The 17,601-nt window shown below is 40.5% G+C and overlaps 2 protein-coding genes across 5 annotated transcripts in view; one reads left to right on the plus strand and one right to left on the minus strand.

Annotated features, from left to right (window-relative positions):
- The first annotated feature begins 487 nt into the window (after window positions 1-487).
- LOC148885481 (zinc-binding protein A33-like) lies at window positions 488-8,728 on the plus strand. 2 transcript variants are annotated; one of them, XM_089018740.1, is made up of 6 exons: window positions 488-1,241; window positions 3,370-3,465; window positions 4,490-4,720; window positions 6,627-6,649; window positions 6,758-6,876; window positions 7,591-8,728. In XM_089018740.1, the coding sequence occupies exons 1-6, from the start codon at window positions 702-704 to the stop codon at window positions 8,148-8,150; spliced, it is 1,569 nt and encodes a 522-aa protein (XP_088874866.1). In that variant the 5' UTR covers window positions 488-701; the 3' UTR covers window positions 8,151-8,728. The 2 variants fall into 2 exon arrangements, with proteins under 2 accessions (XP_088874866.1, XP_088874867.1); XM_089018741.1 differs by lacking the exons at window positions 488-1,241; window positions 3,370-3,465 and having other exon boundaries at window positions 4,603-4,720; window positions 6,763-6,876; window positions 7,591-8,725.
- A 217-nt stretch (window positions 8,729-8,945) lies between these two features.
- The window catches only part of kcnt2b (potassium sodium-activated channel subfamily T member 2b), a 43,631-nt gene continuing 34,975 nt past the window's right edge, over window positions 8,946-17,601 (minus strand). For 2 of the 3 annotated variants that reach the window (XM_089018737.1, XM_089018736.1), the window contains exons 17-30: window positions 17,366-17,518; window positions 17,045-17,298; window positions 16,462-16,786; window positions 16,287-16,392; window positions 16,043-16,215; window positions 15,577-15,648; window positions 13,998-14,132; window positions 13,805-13,916; window positions 13,456-13,557; window positions 13,292-13,375; window positions 13,088-13,216; window positions 12,139-12,484; window positions 11,902-11,986; window positions 8,946-10,821 (exon numbers count right to left, since the gene is read on the minus strand). In XM_089018737.1, the coding sequence (XP_088874863.1) occupies window positions 10,704-10,821; window positions 11,902-11,986; window positions 12,139-12,484; window positions 13,088-13,216; window positions 13,292-13,375; window positions 13,456-13,557; window positions 13,805-13,916; window positions 13,998-14,132; window positions 15,577-15,648; window positions 16,043-16,215; window positions 16,287-16,392; window positions 16,462-16,786; window positions 17,045-17,298; window positions 17,366-17,518 (2,194 nt within the window). In that variant the 3' untranslated portion in view covers window positions 8,946-10,703. The remainder of the gene's footprint in view (window positions 10,822-11,901; window positions 11,987-12,138; window positions 12,485-13,087; window positions 13,217-13,291; window positions 13,376-13,455; window positions 13,558-13,804; window positions 13,917-13,997; window positions 14,133-15,576; window positions 15,649-16,042; window positions 16,216-16,286; window positions 16,393-16,461; window positions 16,787-17,044; window positions 17,299-17,365; window positions 17,519-17,601) is intronic. The other variant, XM_089018738.1, reaches the window with a different exon arrangement.

Here is a 17,601-nt window from a genome sequence, read left to right on the forward strand (position 1 = left end):
TTATATCTATTTTTCACAGTTTTGAAAATTGATCACTGCTACAAACAACCCATGGGGGGAAAACACAATCCAGTTTTAGGGCGACATTAGCGATATATATATATATTTTGATAGTTTTGAAAATTGAACACCGCTACAAACATTACAGAGGAGGATGCTGGTTAGATTTTATTTATTTTTTACAGTTTTAAAAATTGAACACTTCTCCAACCATAACCCCGGGGGAACGCGTCCATGCTAGCGAGCATCATAAGCAACTTTTACCTTTGCCTTTACAGGGGATCCTAATAAAAGTCTGTTCCAATTCTGTTACCTAAAATGTCACTGAACCTACTTGGTATTGGCGATACAGTATTGGCTCCTGTATTTCCTTGGTCTCCACACCTAAATCATTGATACATCATTGTCACACTTCTCTGGATAAGGTCCATTGAAAGTTTGCAATAACATTCTGTTCAGACTTTGTTGTTCATTGCTGAGCTTCACTGGCAGGCAAATTTCTCAGGTGGTCCGACTGTGCATCACATCAGCGCGCGTTTGTGTTTCCACGAAAATATACGAAGCCCAAAGTTTTCGATGAGGGCTTTTCATGAACCTGTTTTTCAAGTCCCCGTTGCTGATAAGCCCCCGTTGCACATCAACCCGTCTTATTCCACTCGCCGCAGTCTGACGCTCACACTTGTCAGCACATTTTCGACACCATGGCGACACGCCCGCGCGCTTCCTCCCAGCCCGGAAAGCTTTCCTTCCTCCAGACCTCCAAAGGGAACACGGCCTTGCGACCCAGGGCCGTGTCCTCGCGCTCTGGTTCCGTGTTGGAAGACGAGCTGTCGTGCCCGGTGTGCTGCGAGATCTTCAGGGAGCCCGTGGTGCTTAAGTGCAGCCACAGCTTCTGCCGGGCATGCCTACAGCAGTTTTGGAACAAGAAGAAGGCCCGCCGCGAGTGTCCCATCTGCCGCAGGAAGTGCTCCCTGACCGAGCCCACCGTCAGCCTGGCCTTGAAGAACGTGGCCGACACCTTCCTGAGGGAGCAGCAACGGCAGCCGGACGTTCCGGGGGCTCCTGGGCTGAGCGGGGAGCGGGCCGATGCGCAAGCGGAGGTGAGGTGCGACGCCCACGGCGAAGTCCTCAAACTCTTCTGCTTGGATGACTTGCAGGTCCTTTGCTGCGTTTGCCACACTTCCAAGAGGCATCAGGGACACCGAGTGTGTCCTCTAGAAGAAGGGGCGCATGATCTTAAGGTAGGACTGGCGTGATCGCATCATGAAGTCATTCGTATTTGTTGAGGAAATTTTCTTATTCTACCTAGCGACAGCAAAAAATAATTTGGTGAGATAATTTAATTTGGTTAAAGTCAACAGTTGTTTTCAAAATCAGAAAGCCTTTAATAGTCCAACAATGGGGACATTTATATTTATATTTATATTTATATTTATATATTTTATATATTAAATTTTTTATTTATATTTTTTACATGTTTTAATTTATATTTATAACTACATTTATAACTATATTTTTAACTATATTTTCAGCTATGTCAAAGTCAGCTTTATTATCAAATATGCTAATATGCATGACATACAGCAGTGTCCTCTCGGACCCAGCATGCAAGGCACTTATAATGACTTTAACAAACATGATAAACACGAAAACGGCAATTTGCCAGGAGAGGGGAGCCGCTGCGTGTTCACGCCCCGCCATCTTAGGAAAAACAAAATAAAATAAATATATACATAAAAAATGTTCACAGCTATATTTATATTTAATACACAATTCAGGTATATTAATTGTGGCCTCTCAAATTAATTGTCCATTTAATTTAACTGGCTAATATTAGCTCTTTCAAAAAAATAAAAAAAATGTAAAAAAAAGTATCCTGTCAATTTAAATAAAAAAAGACAAATCTGCCTGTAATGTCTGCTTTAAGTGGCAAGGAACTATAAATTTTAAATCATGATGCAATTTTTTATTATTTTTTTTTACACATTTTTACATACATATATATTTTTTTTCATTTATTTGATGATAAAAATGTTATCTGCCAATGTTAGAATTGACATTGACTACCAAAGTTTCACATCTAATTGCGTTACTATGCTTACTGCGGTTTTGGAACAACTGCTTTACAGTATGACCATTTCTAAACTCTGGCGAGCAACAGAAGAAATACCCTCCACCCCCTGCAATAACATTAAAATGAATTATAAAAATATTGTTACTGCAGTGAAACATATTACTGTATTTTATGACCGATAAGGCGCACCTAAAAGTCTTATTTTTTTTCTTCCAAAACTGACAATGTACCTTATAATCCAGTGCGCCTTATATAAAATTATGCACACAATTTCAAACATGTCATTCATGAACTCATTCACTGCCATTCACAAAATTATTCGTGAATTGAAAATATGACGTAGAGCGCCATTCCTGAATTTGTTAGGGTTTTGGTTTTTCATGCTTGGGTGCCGATAAAGTGCTGTCCATGGCCTCTGGCGATGTTTTTTTCTTTTCCACAAGAGGCAGTAGTTTCCTTTTTTCCCATGTTTGCGTTTTGTTCCAGCTTCAGCTGTTGTTAAAGCGCGATATAAACCACAATGTATGTATTGCATTGTATTTTGTACAGCCACCCACATTTCAAGCCCAGATAACTCCAGACCCATATAATTTAGGAATTAACTTGTTTTTTTATCTGATGAAAGAAGATAGTCTAAGGTTTCTTACACTGCATTCAATGTCTATGGAGTCCTAAAACTCAATACAAGTATATTGTGGGACCTGGAATTCAAGTGACAATGACAAAAACCCTGGCACTGCAGTGGAGTGTGCCTTATAATGCAGTGCATCTTATATATGGAAAAATGTCATTCATTGAAGGTGTTCCTTACAATCCGGTAGCGCCTTATAGTTCGGAAAATACGGTATGTGCTTATTTGTATTGTAATTTAAAACAGTTATACTTCAACTGCAAATATTTTGCATGTATAAATTGTTCCATCATTCCACCGTACCTGCTCTGCTAACAATGATAATTAGACTGTGAGGCCTGGGCAAAGACACCACCATCACCGTAACAACGTACATTTTTATGAGTACTCAAACTCATTGCCTTTTGGCATTTTACATGAAATGTGGAACTGCTTTTACCAATGAATCAATGAAACAAAATAATTTGTCAAGAAACATTTATGAATATTAATACATCATATAATAAATACCTATAGAATAATACATAAAAAGATGATAATTCATTTATAGACTTGCCTATGTAGTTTATATTTAATATAAAATAGGGCTTCAATTACAAACGTGTATGAATTGTGCTCATCCACTCCTGGCCATTTTTTTGACATGTCACGGTATCGCCCTCAGGAGGAGCTGAAGAAGGATCTGATTCCCCTGAAGAAGAATCTGCGGCGCCTGTATGAGGCCAAGCAGGAGTGTGATGACACAACTGTGCACATCAAGGTATCAACAAACATGCGAGTGAGCAAGCGGTACGGCGAGAATAAGGGTCCCACATGACCCCTGAAGTCACTACGGCTGCCATGCTGAGACTCGGCCCCGGCGTTTGTGTTTTTTCATGCCGAAAATTTGGCCTTGCGCGAGAATGCTTTGAAAACATTCCAATGTGATGAAAGATGTGTGGAAGGTAAATAATGGGCACAAGCTCGAACGCAGTTGTTCATTTAATTGTTTTGGATTGGATTGGCCTTTATTCGTCTCGCAGTGGAGAAATTTACATTTCACAGCGGCAAAGTTATGGAAGGAAGAGGAAAGGAAAGGAAGAAGTAGAGAAACAAAATACAGGAGCTGCTGGAAAGGCAGCCACTTTCGCGGCGCCATCTTGAAGTCAAAAGAACAAAATAATATGACAACTCAGTCATTTTAAGAACTTTCTGCACCCTCTTTGTTGTATGAAGCAGTTCTAGATTAAATAGAATAGGATCAAAGAATCCTTTTCACCAGTGGATCAGGGAGGTCATGGTGACATCTGCTACAAGCTAAATATTGAAAGCAAACACGAAACTGCAGCATCCATTGACGAAAAATAAATTGTCTCACATCTCCTGTACCACGTAAATCCGCTTCGATTCCAAGCCGCGACAGTTCCACATATGCATCGGCATATGCAACTGCTCAACAGTCTCCTCCTTGACTCCTCGTGGCCAAAAATGGAGAAAAACAATCCGTATCCACTCCAATGACACACAACAACACAGTGACAAAAGAAAACAAAACAAAAAACAAAAAAAGCAAGGCTCGTGAGAGGGCTTGCTGGCGGCTGCCGACTCCAGCGCCATCTTGGACTTAATAGAATGACAAAGTGTACTATTTTGAAAATGTTAGAATCAACATAATACCGTGGGAACATCTGGCTGACTTTTTCCTAAGCACGTTATTTAAACTATGGAGAGGCGCACACCTTTATTTCTTCATGGTATTTATTTATTTTTGACCCTTTTTGTGTATATTTGCGTTTGTGTGTCAGAACCAGACTCAATCCACGGAGCAACAGCTCCGAGGGGACTTTGAGCTGCTGCGTGACTTCCTGAAAAAGGAGGAAACGGCGCGACTGGCTGCCGTACAGCAGGAGGCGGAGGAGAAGAAGGAGCTGGTGAGGAAGAAGGCCGACGGCCTCACCAGGGACATACTGACATTCTCGCACGCGGTCATCGCCGTAGAGAACGAGATCGCATCGGCCGACGTGCTCTTTCTGCAGGTGACTTTGCATTTTGTTGCCCATTTGCAAGAAAAAATATTAAAAAAAAATAAAAAATCATACAATCATGTAAAATCAATTTTGTGAAATAATGTGCTCGCATTATGAACCGTTTTTTGTTTTGCAAGTCTTTCCTTTTCATGTAAAGTAGCAATAATGGATGTGCAATTTTAACTAATGTAGATTGGATTTACCTTTATTCGTCTCTCAGTGGAGACATTTACACTTCACAGCAGCAAAGTTATGAAAGGAAGACAAAAGGAAAGAAAGAATTAGAAAAACAAAATACAGGAGCTGCTGGAATGGCAGCCACTCGCACGGCGCTATCTCGAAGTAAAAAAAAACTAACAAATAATATGACAACACAAACACACAGTCATTCATTCTTCAGCACTTGCTGTACCCTCTTTGTGACATGAAGCAGTTCTAGATGAAAGAGGAGTACTATGAAACGGTTATTTAACACAATGAAAAAAGTAAAACCTTTAATTTTCTGTAAAACGCTACTTTGTATAAAATCCTACTTCCTGTAGATTTCTAATATTTTTTAGTTTAGACAGTTTAATCTGTGTAGCTGACTGTAAAGAAAATACAAATTCATGCACAAGTAATGTAATTGTAAATTAACCAATTAGTTGATAAAATAAATGCGAAATGAATTTTATTTTGCCTTTTTGTGATTAGTTTAATCATAAACAATTACCCGAAAAAAAAAGTTTTTGAAAATCTAATCTAAAATAGTTTATTCAAATCAAAAGATGTATTCTTCATCATTTATATTTGTATCTAATGAAATTAGAATTAACAAAGATACTGTGCTGATGACCATTTTGTGTTTGGGAGCCTTTTACTGAGCGAGTTGCTTAATCTGTAGCCACAAAAGGACATAAGTCGTCTTGTGCCGGTCCCAAGCCCGGATAAATACAGAGAATTGTGTCAGGAAGGGCATCCAACGTAAAAGCTTGGCCAAAACAAACATGCGTATCTTACCTCTGAAGATGGAGGTTACTGATTCCCTGTGGCGACCCCTTGAAGGGAAAAGACGAAAGGAAAAGAAGAAGATTATCATTTACACAATGTGAATTGACCAGTTATCGATTGACAAATTATTCTAAAAGATAAAACATGAATGGAAGGCAATATTCTCATTATCAATTCATCATACAAGTGTAAAAATAAGTTCACCGCCCTTCCTATGAAACGGTTGTTTAACAAAATGAAAAATAAGTAAAATCTTTAATTTTCTGTAAAATGCTACCTTATTTGTATAAAATCCTACTTCCTGTAGATTTTTTTTACATTCATGCTAAATTCTACATTTTACTGTCATCTTTATTTACCAAAATGTAAACGTTTGAGTTTAATGTTTACCGTGTAGCTAACTGGAATGCACAAGTAATGTAATTGTAAATTAACCAATCATCTGATAAAATAAATGCAAAATTAATTTTATTTTGCCATTTTTGTGATTAGTTTACTCATAAACGATTACTTGAAGAACTGCTAATTGTTTTAAAATTAATATAAAATAGTTCATTCAAATCCAAACATTTATTCTTCCTCATTTATATTTGTATGTAATGAAATTAGAATCAACCAATACATTATTATTTGCACAATGTGAATTGACCAATTATCAATTGACAAATTATTCAAAAATATAAAACTAAGTAAAGCACTATTGTCAATATCAATTTCATCACACAAGTGTAAAAATGAGGTAACCACCCTTACTTTGAAGACACGTAAAAGGCAGCAGGCAATTTTCGCACTGTGTTTCTAAATCATGCCGCAACTGCTATTGACGTATGGACAACCTAACTTGTGTATTCTGATGTGACTCATCTTGATTGTAAACATTAGTATGTACAAGCTAGTACTAAAAGCTCTTCATTTTTAATTGTAGAATTATTCCAAGACAAAGAAAAGGTAAGTGTAATTTGCTCCATGCATTTTATATCACGGTTGTGAATTCTTAAAACGGTCTGATTTTTTTTTTTGTTTTTTTTGGGGGGGGGTGTGTGGGTTGGTTCAAAGGGCAGAAATCCCCCAGAAAGATCCGGAAAAGGTGCCTGGAGCTCTTATCAATGTGGCCAAGCACGTCAGTTCCCTCAAATACTACATTTGGGAGAAGATGGTGGAGGTGGTTCAGTACAGTAAGGAAATTCAATTCAATTTATAGCTCAGTTTCAAAAAATATTTCACCTGTTTCTGAACCTAAGCTTTAAATCAAATGTATCTAAATCTAAATCTATTACTATATTCACTCATTCACTGCCATTCACAAATTTATTTGGGAATTGAAAATATGATGTAGATCGCCATTCCCAAATTTTTTCGGGTTTTGTTTTTCATGCTTGGGGCGCTGTCCATCACCTCTGGAAATGTTTTTTTTTTTTTTTCCACAAGGGGGCAGCATTGCCCTTTTTTCCATGTTTGCGCTTTGTTCCAGCTTCAGTTGTTGTTCAAGCGCTATGTAAACCAATATGTATGTATTGCATTGTATTTCGGACAGCCACCATCATTTCAAGCTCATATAACTCCAGACGCATATAATTTAGGAATTAACACTTTTTTCCGATGAAAGAAGAGAGCCTAAGGTTTCTCACGCTGTATTGAATGTTTATTTCGTCCTAAAACTCAATATTCTGTGGGTCCTGCAATTCAATTGACAATGACAAAAACCCTGGCACTGGAGTGGACACATTTTTTTCACATATCTGGCAGTGAATGTGATAAATATTATAATCTGCTTTTTAAATTATTGTTTCGATATGAAAACAAATTGTGCTAGAGAAAAAAAGAGGAATTAAGAAAGTTTACTTGGATCTGTGATTAAAAAAAAAGTATAACTTGGTTGTTTGTTTTAGCACCCATCACCCTGGATCCCAATACAGCATACCCGTGGTTGTCCATCTCCAAGGACCTCACCTGTGTGGCCAACAGCGGCTCCCTCCAGCAAGTCCCGGACAACCCGGAGCGTTTTGGCCACTTTGTCTTCGCGTTGGGTTCAGAGGGCTTCACATCGGGCCGCCACGCATGGGAGGTAGAGGTGGGTGACAAGGAGGACTGGATGCTCGGGGTGGTCAAGGAGTCCATCGACAGGAAAGGTCGTATCTCCGGTTGCCCCGAGGGAGGCTTTTGGATGATCTCCCATTATGATGGCGAGTACTCGGCCATGACCAGGCCCAGCACCCCCTTGCGCGTGGAGAGCGACCTGAGCAAAGTCAGGGTGCAGCTGGACTATGACGCCGGCATGGTGATTTTCTCTAATCCGGTCAGCATGACGCCCATCTACACCTTCACCGACTTCTTTGCAGACAAGATGTATCCATTCTTTTGTCCCGGGGCAAACATCAATGGGAATAACCCCAACCCACTAAAGATCTGCCCTGCTACTGTGGCAGTGTGGAACAGTGCCACGTGGTAATGGAACTCAGAAAGTCACAACTCATTACCAGAAAAACCTCAAGACATACATTTGGTATTGGTATTTTCTACCCCTGGTGTATCTTTTATTCCTTTTATTCATTAGCTAAAAAAACTACTTACTGACATTTATGTGATACCCCTCCTCATATATTATATTTGGTCGTCCTTACAAAGTTGTGCAATTTTTGTGCATTTTACTCTCGTTTAGTCCACCGTACAATTCTTGAAATTAACTTTTCAGAAATATTTCACATACAACAAATAGCATTTTTAACGTGAGCTATTTCATGTCTGTTTATTCTTCGATCAAACCTGCGATCTCTGCTGCCATTTTGAGCCCTGACAACTATTGCATCACTGAACTTTTTTTTTGCGCTCACAAAAATTAGATGTGTTTTTGTATTTTCAGAGGCTAGATAATAACAATCTGATCTTGGATCTTGAAAAATGTCAGGTCTTTTTACCTACTTATTGAAATAAATATTGTGTTAAAATTCTTCACAGTAAAATCCAGGGTACCCTAGAGTTTGGATAATGGGGCTCGATCATGTATGGAGTTCTCATGCAAACCTTTGTATTACAAATGGAAATCATATCGAATAAGTTATTTGTTAGTACCCCAACTGAATAAAACGATGTGATTTGATGAATATATAAATACGTACATATTTCTCCCGAATTGTGTTACGGTCAAGGTAGGACTGAATGCAATACCCCCTGTACTTCCCTTCATCGACAATAGGTGGTGCTGGCTTCACGAGTAAGAAAGAACGCGGTTTTCATGATTACGTCAGTGTACGAAAACACTTCATAAAATAGTCGGATATTGATTTGTTTTTGACCTAGGTGTAAGTAGATGGACAAATAATTAAATATTTTAATGTATGATAACGATAACCCACGTTCTACACCGTTGCCAAACTAGAACAGAAAATATAGCTTGCTACCTTAGCAATATCACGGAATTGCTGCTTAGATAGATATCATGACTTAGTAATGAAATTTGGTATTTTCTTGCAAGTGAATTTGAGGAACCTGTCAGGTGTCAATGTAACTTCCCACCAACGAGAATTCAGTTCAATCTCCCAGAGGTGTCCATCGTTGGGCAGAACCATGACCAAAACAAGACAACTTGGTGGATACAGAATGCACACAGAAAGCAAAACAAACAAAGCCAAGTTGACCAACTTTAATATGTACATGTTCTTTTTTAGAATGGCAGCAAAGCTACAGCAACCACATAGCTGCACCATTCATTTTCAGTGGAGAATTGGCACATTCAGACGTTCTGACATGTTTGTAAAGAGCCTCAACCAACAGAAACTTCCCGAACAAATTGTATCGACAACGGTGCAAAACCAAATGTGAAAAATTGAGGGTCTTACATTTTGCGTCATGAAGAGGAAAACAACTTAGAAAAAAAGGAAACAGCACAAGGAGAATACACTGCTAATAAAACCCAACAACATTTAATGTGACAATAACACACTAACAAAAAGACGTCCCATCTCATACATTGAGCAACTGGTTCTGGGTTAAATCAGCAATATCTTGTTTTAATCTTCCTGTGCACACATATACACATGCTGCAAACACAGGCCGTTTCACCATCATGTCATGTACTTCAGGGACGGCAAAAACTCCCATGTAATTTGACCAAGGCAGGGTGATTGAGAAAACTTGCAAAATGACTTGGATGATTTTGGGCTTTATCATTCCATCTAAAGTTTCAATGTGTAAGTGTAAGTAAAAAAACTACAAAAATATGTTGCATGAAAGTAAATTGGTACCACACGAGACAGTATACTGGGTGTACATTAAAATGGGTAGATTGGCATCCATTTAATTTTTCCTCCTTACCCAAATGTTCTGATGAATTTGTTTTTATGAAGTAAATATGAAAACACAACAACACAAAAGATGTTTCATACCACATTTTGAATAATGGATTTCATTTCATTCATTCAAGTCAGCCATAGTCAATCACTTTTTGCCATGCCCATGTTCGGCGTGACACACATCGGATTGTCTGGATTAAATCGGCAGACTTGTAATATTTTCCAATCGATCAATGATGTCATTGATCGAATCAGTTATATGAAGCTATTTCAACCGATTTAGTGTTTTTGAAAGGGAAAGGGTTGTCAGTGTCTGAACAGTTTGGGTCAAGTTTTGATTCTAACGTGGCCAAGCAAAGCCCACAAAGTCATGCGTGAATGTGATCCTACAACGGATGTGGTCTCCCAATAATTTTGTCCACCCAGTGTTGTATGCTGCAGTACAAAACATACACATACGAATATATAAATACTGAGATTTTTTTGTCTTTGCTAAGTAAATGCACTTCTGTGTCCTGAACACTCTGCTTTGAAAATTAGGAAGGTGCACGACTGAAACATTCCCGGCATTCTAAGACGAGCTCCATGCACACGAGCCATGGCTAAGATTTAGAAGATTCAATGGCAATCTGGCTCCATCGCTTTCGCCACCTGCGCTGCTTCTCTCTTGTTTGATTTCTTCTTTGTTTTGCTTTTTTTTGGCCATTCATGTCTCACAGGTGGGTGCTGTCATGGGGATCAAACCTGTGGCTCTCTGCAAGTCCGGTGTTGCACTTCCTGCTGCTCCCTTGATTGGGTACCAGTGAGAGGGGGTCTGGTCTGATGAGGTACCTACGCATTAGAAACAGAGAGGTAAGGATATTCCAAGGATAATTTTACATTGTATGTTGTTCTCAGTCACTTCTCTAATCTATTTTAAGATACACCTGTAATTATCACAGGTGGCAGCAGAGGTCACTGTTGTCTTTATAAACGTTTATACAAGATTTCCATAACGTCAGTTTAACCCAATAACAGTTTTTAATCCATAATACTTTGTCATTATTGCCTACCCATCAACTGTGAAATTAACCAACCAAGTAAATAATTTGTTCGCTGCCTATTTCTGAAAATATGTCTGTGAGCATTCCTTTTTACACTTTCGCCACTAATTGCAAGATAACCTGGCGGGCAATTTCTCTAAGATTGGCGTCATTAAATCCAGACAAAGCATCTGGCCGTCGGAACTTTTTGTCTGAAACATTTTTTTGGAGGTACTACTGTGCACTAACACCAAAATCGATGAGGTGTTGTCTCTATGAGAAAGCATTTATTATTTTCTTATAATAATATTATTAATAATAATAAGAATACATTTTATTTCAAGCGCCTTTCAAAGCTCTCATGGACACTTTACAGTCACAGACAAGCATAGATACAATAATAAATTATTAATTAATTATAAAAAATTATAAATAGAAACGAGATAAAGCTACACAAAAACCAATTTTAAATAGGTGGGTTTTCTTGACCAAGTACTCCAAGTACGTTGAGCACTTCAGTTAGAATTTATGTATCAAAAGCACTTTCTAAGTAATGGTCTGCCATGTCATTTAAAAATGTAAAATAAATACCTAATTGAAAGCCCCAACATATCACACACATACAGTATATGTTCAAAAATCATCCAAATAGATTTTGGCGAGTGACTGATTCATGGCTACCCCGTCTTGTCGAAAATCGTTTGCTGTGTTTTTCAGCTGTAGAACATGAGGAAAAAAAATGTTCCCCCTTAAATACAGCGCGATCCCGGAAGGACTTTATAAAACCTAAAATTGATAGCAACAATTTTCTCTGCCAACCAATGGTTTATTTCTCCCACTGCGCCAAATGCAGAGTCACAACCGTGTCCTCTGTCATTACTATACTCACACAACATCGTGCAACTCCAGCCTGCTGTCTGGAGAGGGGTTGATAAGGATGTAAGACAGTCTGTTGCCTTGGTCTGTCATGCCATCTGAAATAGGAAGAAAGAACCAGGTGAAGTGGGAAATGAAGGAAGACACTTGCAGAGGGGAATCCACTCACGTACTGACCAAAGTAACGGGAGGAGGAATGTAGATAGGAAGAAATTACGAGTTAGCGTTACTAATAGTGCAGCAGACTTACTGAACCCAGTGGGAGAAAGACCCAAATGCTTCATCCTGGTCCTCACAAGGGCATTGAGTTCTTGCCTCTCCGATCGCCGAAAGAGAGTCAATCTCTGCTGGCTAATTCTCTCGGCTGCGCTGCCAGCACCACCCTTGGCGCTACCTGAACTCCGGCCCCCTTTCCTGCTCAGGCGCCGCGCCCACTGCATGCTCTTCCTCCTGAGAAGTGGGTGGTCGGAGGAATGGGATGAGGTCGAGACGGGCTCTGAGGAGGTAGAGTTGCGATGAGCGCCACTTCGGGACAGCAGGGGCTCCCTGGGCTCTCTGGTGTCCTCGTAGTCTTCCACGGTGATGGATACCTGTGACTGATATGTAATCACACACATTCTCATTTATACTATCCCCCCTTCATAGATACACCTTTTATTTCATTCCTGATGCAAGGATGGTCTGTGCTAGTGTGGGTTTCCTCATCTGATGCCACTGAATTATAACACTATACATACACTCTCCAATTTACGAACAATCTGCTGCTTATGCTCAAGTGTTGCCAACGATCCCGGTCCCTGATCCACTAAGCTCGCTTACGATTGGCTGCGTAGAGTATGTGGGTGGGGAGGAAATCCATCTTCCCAGTTGACGCTCCAGGAGGATGCAATGCATAACAAAAAGTAGCAGTGGCTGGCATGTAATTCAGTAATTACGTGCCAGTAGCTTCAGTCATGGCTTACTAAAGACCCAAGAACATATGTCGTCGGACTACAGTAGGTGTGAATTTATTGTTTACTGTTAGAGTGTCTATGTTTTATACTTCCCTCTTCAGTGTTTGACTTACACATTCATTGCACACAAAATATTGGACTTACGAACAAATTCACCTTACATACAACCGCTCGGAACGTATCTCGTTCGTAAGGTCGTGTAAACGTGTCTGTATTGTTCACGTTTACACGACAGTGGCATCTGACCTCTGAAACAGGGAGCTTGTGCGCTTCTGTTCTGTAGATTCCAATAGGAATATCCCCCGTGGAGGAGCACAGCTTCTGGTAGAGCCTCCCGTAGGTCCGTATCCACAAATCATCCTCTGTGATTTTCATCTAGAATACAAAACATTGCACTCTGCGTGTGATACATTTATGACCATGCAGCCATTAAGTTGCAGTTGCTCTTACAGCGCAGAGGAACCCTGAACCGGGCATGGAGTCAAGGCCCAGCAGCAGTCTGGTGATGGAGATCATGTAATCCTTGACGAACGACTGTCCAAAGTCAGATCACGTTAAATGGATTGGATTAAAAACATTTTGTGACATTGAATAATGATGTGTTTTCTTTTTACCTGATAAAGAAGTGTGTCCAGCATGCTGACACTGAACACTTTGCCTGCTGCAAAGGGCAGGCGGAACATAAACACCAGGTTGGATCCTCTCTCCCTTTCCTTCTACAGGTAATGTGCACCCATGTACACAAAGACACGCAAACACATTTTCTGTTTAAATTCGTTCTTGGTGAGATGAATAAACATTGTGATCATTTTGGTATCAAAGTCAAGGCCCGGGGGCCAAATCTGGCCCACCACATCATTTTATTCAGCCCGCGAAAGCAAATCAAACTCGTGAAATTCCATGATGGTTGCGAAAGTCTGAATCAAAATTTAAATTTCACATTTGTTGCAGTGTCACATTTACCTTTTCCAACTTGGACAAAGCTTGAGAGTAGTGGTCTTTAACTTTAAACTGCATGAAGCGCATGTTGGCCGGGTGTGTGAGCTCAGTTATAATACTCAGTGCTGGGAACAGTCTAATCACATGCAGACAAGACATGGTAACAGTCAGAAACGTTTGTCAAATTTGAGCAGGCATCAGGGTGGATGAAGCGTACCTGAAAAGGGTCTGGACATTGACGATGGTCTTTGCATCAGCCATGTAGTCCTCCTCCGCGATCATGGAACTCTCCTTATCCACTACCACCATGGTGTCGGCAAACGTCACTCCACACCGCAATAAACTGTCTAAACTTGAGAGAATAAATAAGGATTTTTCAAAATCTGCAATCTCTCACATAGGGACTAATATCTGACTCATAGTTAGCCCTATCTGAGTTTTTTGTACACATGTCATAGACCCCCACCCCTCTGCCGCAGAAATCCCATTATCTGAATCATAGGTCAAACCTGTCACATAGGTGCTACGATTTGACCTAGACCTGCCATTTGCTGCCGCAAAGTTCCCATTATTTGTCTTAAATGTGTCACTATGTCGAATCGTTTCTACCATCACATAGGATTTACCGTATTTGTGTTTTATATTCCAGTGCGCCTCATATGGAAAAAGTTTGAAAATACCCCATTCATTGGGGGTTTGCCTTATACTGTGGTGCGCCTTATACAATGGAAAATACGGTAAGTACCGTATTTTATAAGGCACACCGAATTATAAAGTGCACCTTTAACGAATGACATATTTGAAAACCTTTTCCATATACTGTATAAAGCGCACCGGATTACACGGAGCACCTTCAACAAATGACATTTTAAAACATTTTTCACATATAAGGCGCACCGGATTATAAAGCGCACATATGATGAATGTCATATTTTTAAACCGTTTACACATATAAAGCGCACCAGATTATAAGGAGCACCTTCAACAAACACATATTTTCAAAATTTTCCATATGTAAAATGCTCTGGATTATAAATATCAACTTCAATGAGTTACATTTTTTTTTAAACCTGTCCATATATATAAAATGCACCGGATTATTAGGCGCACCTCCAATGAATTACACAGTTTACAACTTTTTCTATATATAAATTGCACTGGATTACAAGGTACGTGGTCAGCTTTTGAAAATATAGTGCCGAAAATCTGGTACTCTTTGAACCAATTTATATCGTTAGGTGTTCAGAATCAGAAAGCCTTTAATAGTCCCACAATGAGGACATTTGCAGTCCACAGCAGCAATTTGAAAGGGTAAAAAACAAAAACCGTATATTGTTGTGTTCCAATCAAATTTAAATTCCCGCTTGTGTTACTATATTTAGATGCCACAAAAGTTAGTATTGTCACATCAGGATCACGATGTGTCTCATAACTCCCAGTGTCAGTCAAAAAATAATAATCATAAATTCTTATCCCGTGACTGGGAAGTGTCCTTGAGAGTTTTGAAAGGCGCTTAGAAATTAAATGTATTATTATTATTAAATCACTTCAACGATTACAGTCATGTGCCACTGTCACATATTGTCGACACTGCACGATCTGACTGTAAGATGAACATTGGCCCAATGGTGCCAGTTACTGTCACCTTCAAGGTAGAACTGTCCCAAAAAAAGTATGTTGCAATGGTTCTATTTTCTGCCACAAAAGTGCCAACATCTGACACATTGCTTGTATTTTCTGACCTGGCAATAGAAATCATTCTCTGGGGTACGAAAGGTGTCTCGGATGTGACTTACTTGTCCATAGAGCCCACTGTGTAGAAAACCATGGGGAACCAGCAGATTGCTTCCAGGAAGTCTGCCTCGGGTCTAAATCAATTGAAACAAAAACGTATCAGTTTTACTTGAGCACAGCCAACACCCCCTTTTCAAATTTAAATGAATTCAGAACAAGTCGACTCAGGAGTGACTCATCATTTTATTGCATTTTTTTGACCCGCTATTTTTGTACGACACCAGCCACCAAGCTCAGCATTTTGCAGCGCAAGGACCTGAAAGCGTTTGGCATTTCACAAATCATGTTTACTGTGGCCAACAAGAGCTCACTTCATCTCCCTCACTGGAGAAGACCACGTTTTACCACCCTAAGATTTATAGTGGAGTGGCTATGCTCACAGCAGTACTTTCTGAGGAGCCTTACTTTTTATGCTCACCCAATAAGCCACCACCAATATACAGGCCAAAATGAAAAGGACCATCTCACATGCTCTCCAAAAGCAGTACAATGGGGTTCAACTCCTTTCTGGGCCGGTAGTAGGCCCGAAGAGGTACGATGAAATTATAAAGGCCGTTTCCAGCGCTCTCTGCCGACACAATGATGAGTTGGTTTTTGAAGCCGTAGGAACGGGCATCTTCAAATGGGATATGGTGACAAGCCTGTTGGAGAAGGAGAAGAACGACTATGAAGTCACTACAGAATTGGACGGCGAACAGTTGCGAGCGCTTACTTTATCCATGCGTAGGCAGCAAAAATGCATCTTTTCTTGTAGAAGGTGGCAAAGTGCAGGAGAGCTGCCGATGTATGGAGAGTTGAGCGGGTAGCCCTTCACCCACCTGGATTACACAGCTGCAGTTACCCTTGATAAATGCACACAACTCAAATCGAGTCGCTGAAATACTCACTCGCAGTGTCGACCCCACCAATGGGCACTCGCATCTTTGTCACTATCATCCTTGCTCTCTTCCCCTCCTTCGTCCTCCGATTGGTCTCCCAATAGATCAAAGGTCGGACTGCTTACGCCGTCCACCAACTCCAGGACAGGTGCAATGCTATGCCGCCTCTCCTCGACGGAGTCACCCAAAACGGGCAGTGCCAACGTGTTAGCCCCGCTTATCTCCGTCCTGGAGCTGCTTCGACTTCCTCTCCCGCTGCTAGGCCCTGCGCTGCCAGGTTCCGGACCGTCTGGGCTGCTGTCGCTAGAGTCCTGAAGATCGATTGCTACTGTGCCTGAAAAAGCAAAAATCACAATTGGATGACTTGGTTGTGGAAGCACGAGAGTCCTAACCTAAACAACACCCTTTTACAAAGTCTTCCCAGGAGAGTCTATGGTGGTCATTGTGTGCATATTTTCTTCTTTTCATATTTGTGATAGCAACAGTGTTTTGGGACAAAGCTACAGGGTCTTTTGCATGATGGACTAAAAGTCTATTGATGCTATGAATAGAAGCCAAGTGTGTAAAAGTACACCACGCTGAGCATACTGACCCATGCTGGCAATGATGCTATGCACTGGGAGGCGGGTGAGTCCATGGTAAATGCTCTGGTGAACCCCCCTGGCATTACTCCCCACGCTCCCCCACGATGGCTCCCGCTGTCCACGGACAAACGCGGAATTTTCCTCTTTGGAGATGTTGATGTAAAAGCAAATGTCAGAGGCTCCCATGATATGACAGGGGCCAGGGTTTAGCAGGATATTGCTGGTATCCAACCTACGGACTCCGATTAAACACACTCCATACCTGTTGCCATGGAGAAAGTTACACTCTGAACTGCATTGAGCGTTTGGGGTCTTTTACTGTCACTTACTTCTTGTGAGCATGAAAGGAGGCAAAGGTGAAACTCTTGCCCTGGTATTCCCCAAAGAATTTGCTCTCCTCCAGGCGAATGTGATGAACTTCATTGGCTGAACAGCGGCGATATGTTCGATGCCACTGGTCAGCTGCGCACGCTCCACCTTCCCTGTGAGACAAAGTAGAGGATTGATTGGCGGCCCAGTATTGACCTTTTTCAGAGTTTAACATAAAATCTCCAGTGCCACGACT

The sequence above is a fragment of the Hippocampus bargibanti genome, linkage group LG17, assembly GCF_051943395.1.
Source record: "Hippocampus bargibanti isolate YZ-2025 linkage group LG17, ASM5194339v1, whole genome shotgun sequence".
Classification (NCBI taxonomy): domain Eukaryota; kingdom Metazoa; phylum Chordata; class Actinopteri; order Syngnathiformes; family Syngnathidae; genus Hippocampus; species Hippocampus bargibanti.

What these genes read in the sequence shown, in the direction of transcription:
- LOC148885481 (XM_089018740.1), top strand. Translation starts at nt 702, where the DNA reads ATGGCGACACGCCCGCGCGCTTCCTCCCAGCCCGGAAAGCTTTCCTTC. An exon ending in ACACAACTGTGCACATCAAG is followed by an intron (nt 3,466 to 4,489) that starts GTATCAACAAAC and finishes TTTGTGTGTCAG; the next exon opens with AACCAGACTCAATCCACGGA. An exon ending in GGTGGAGGTGGTTCAGTACA is followed by an intron (nt 6,877 to 7,590) that starts GTAAGGAAATTC and finishes TGTTTGTTTTAG; the next exon opens with CACCCATCACCCTGGATCCC.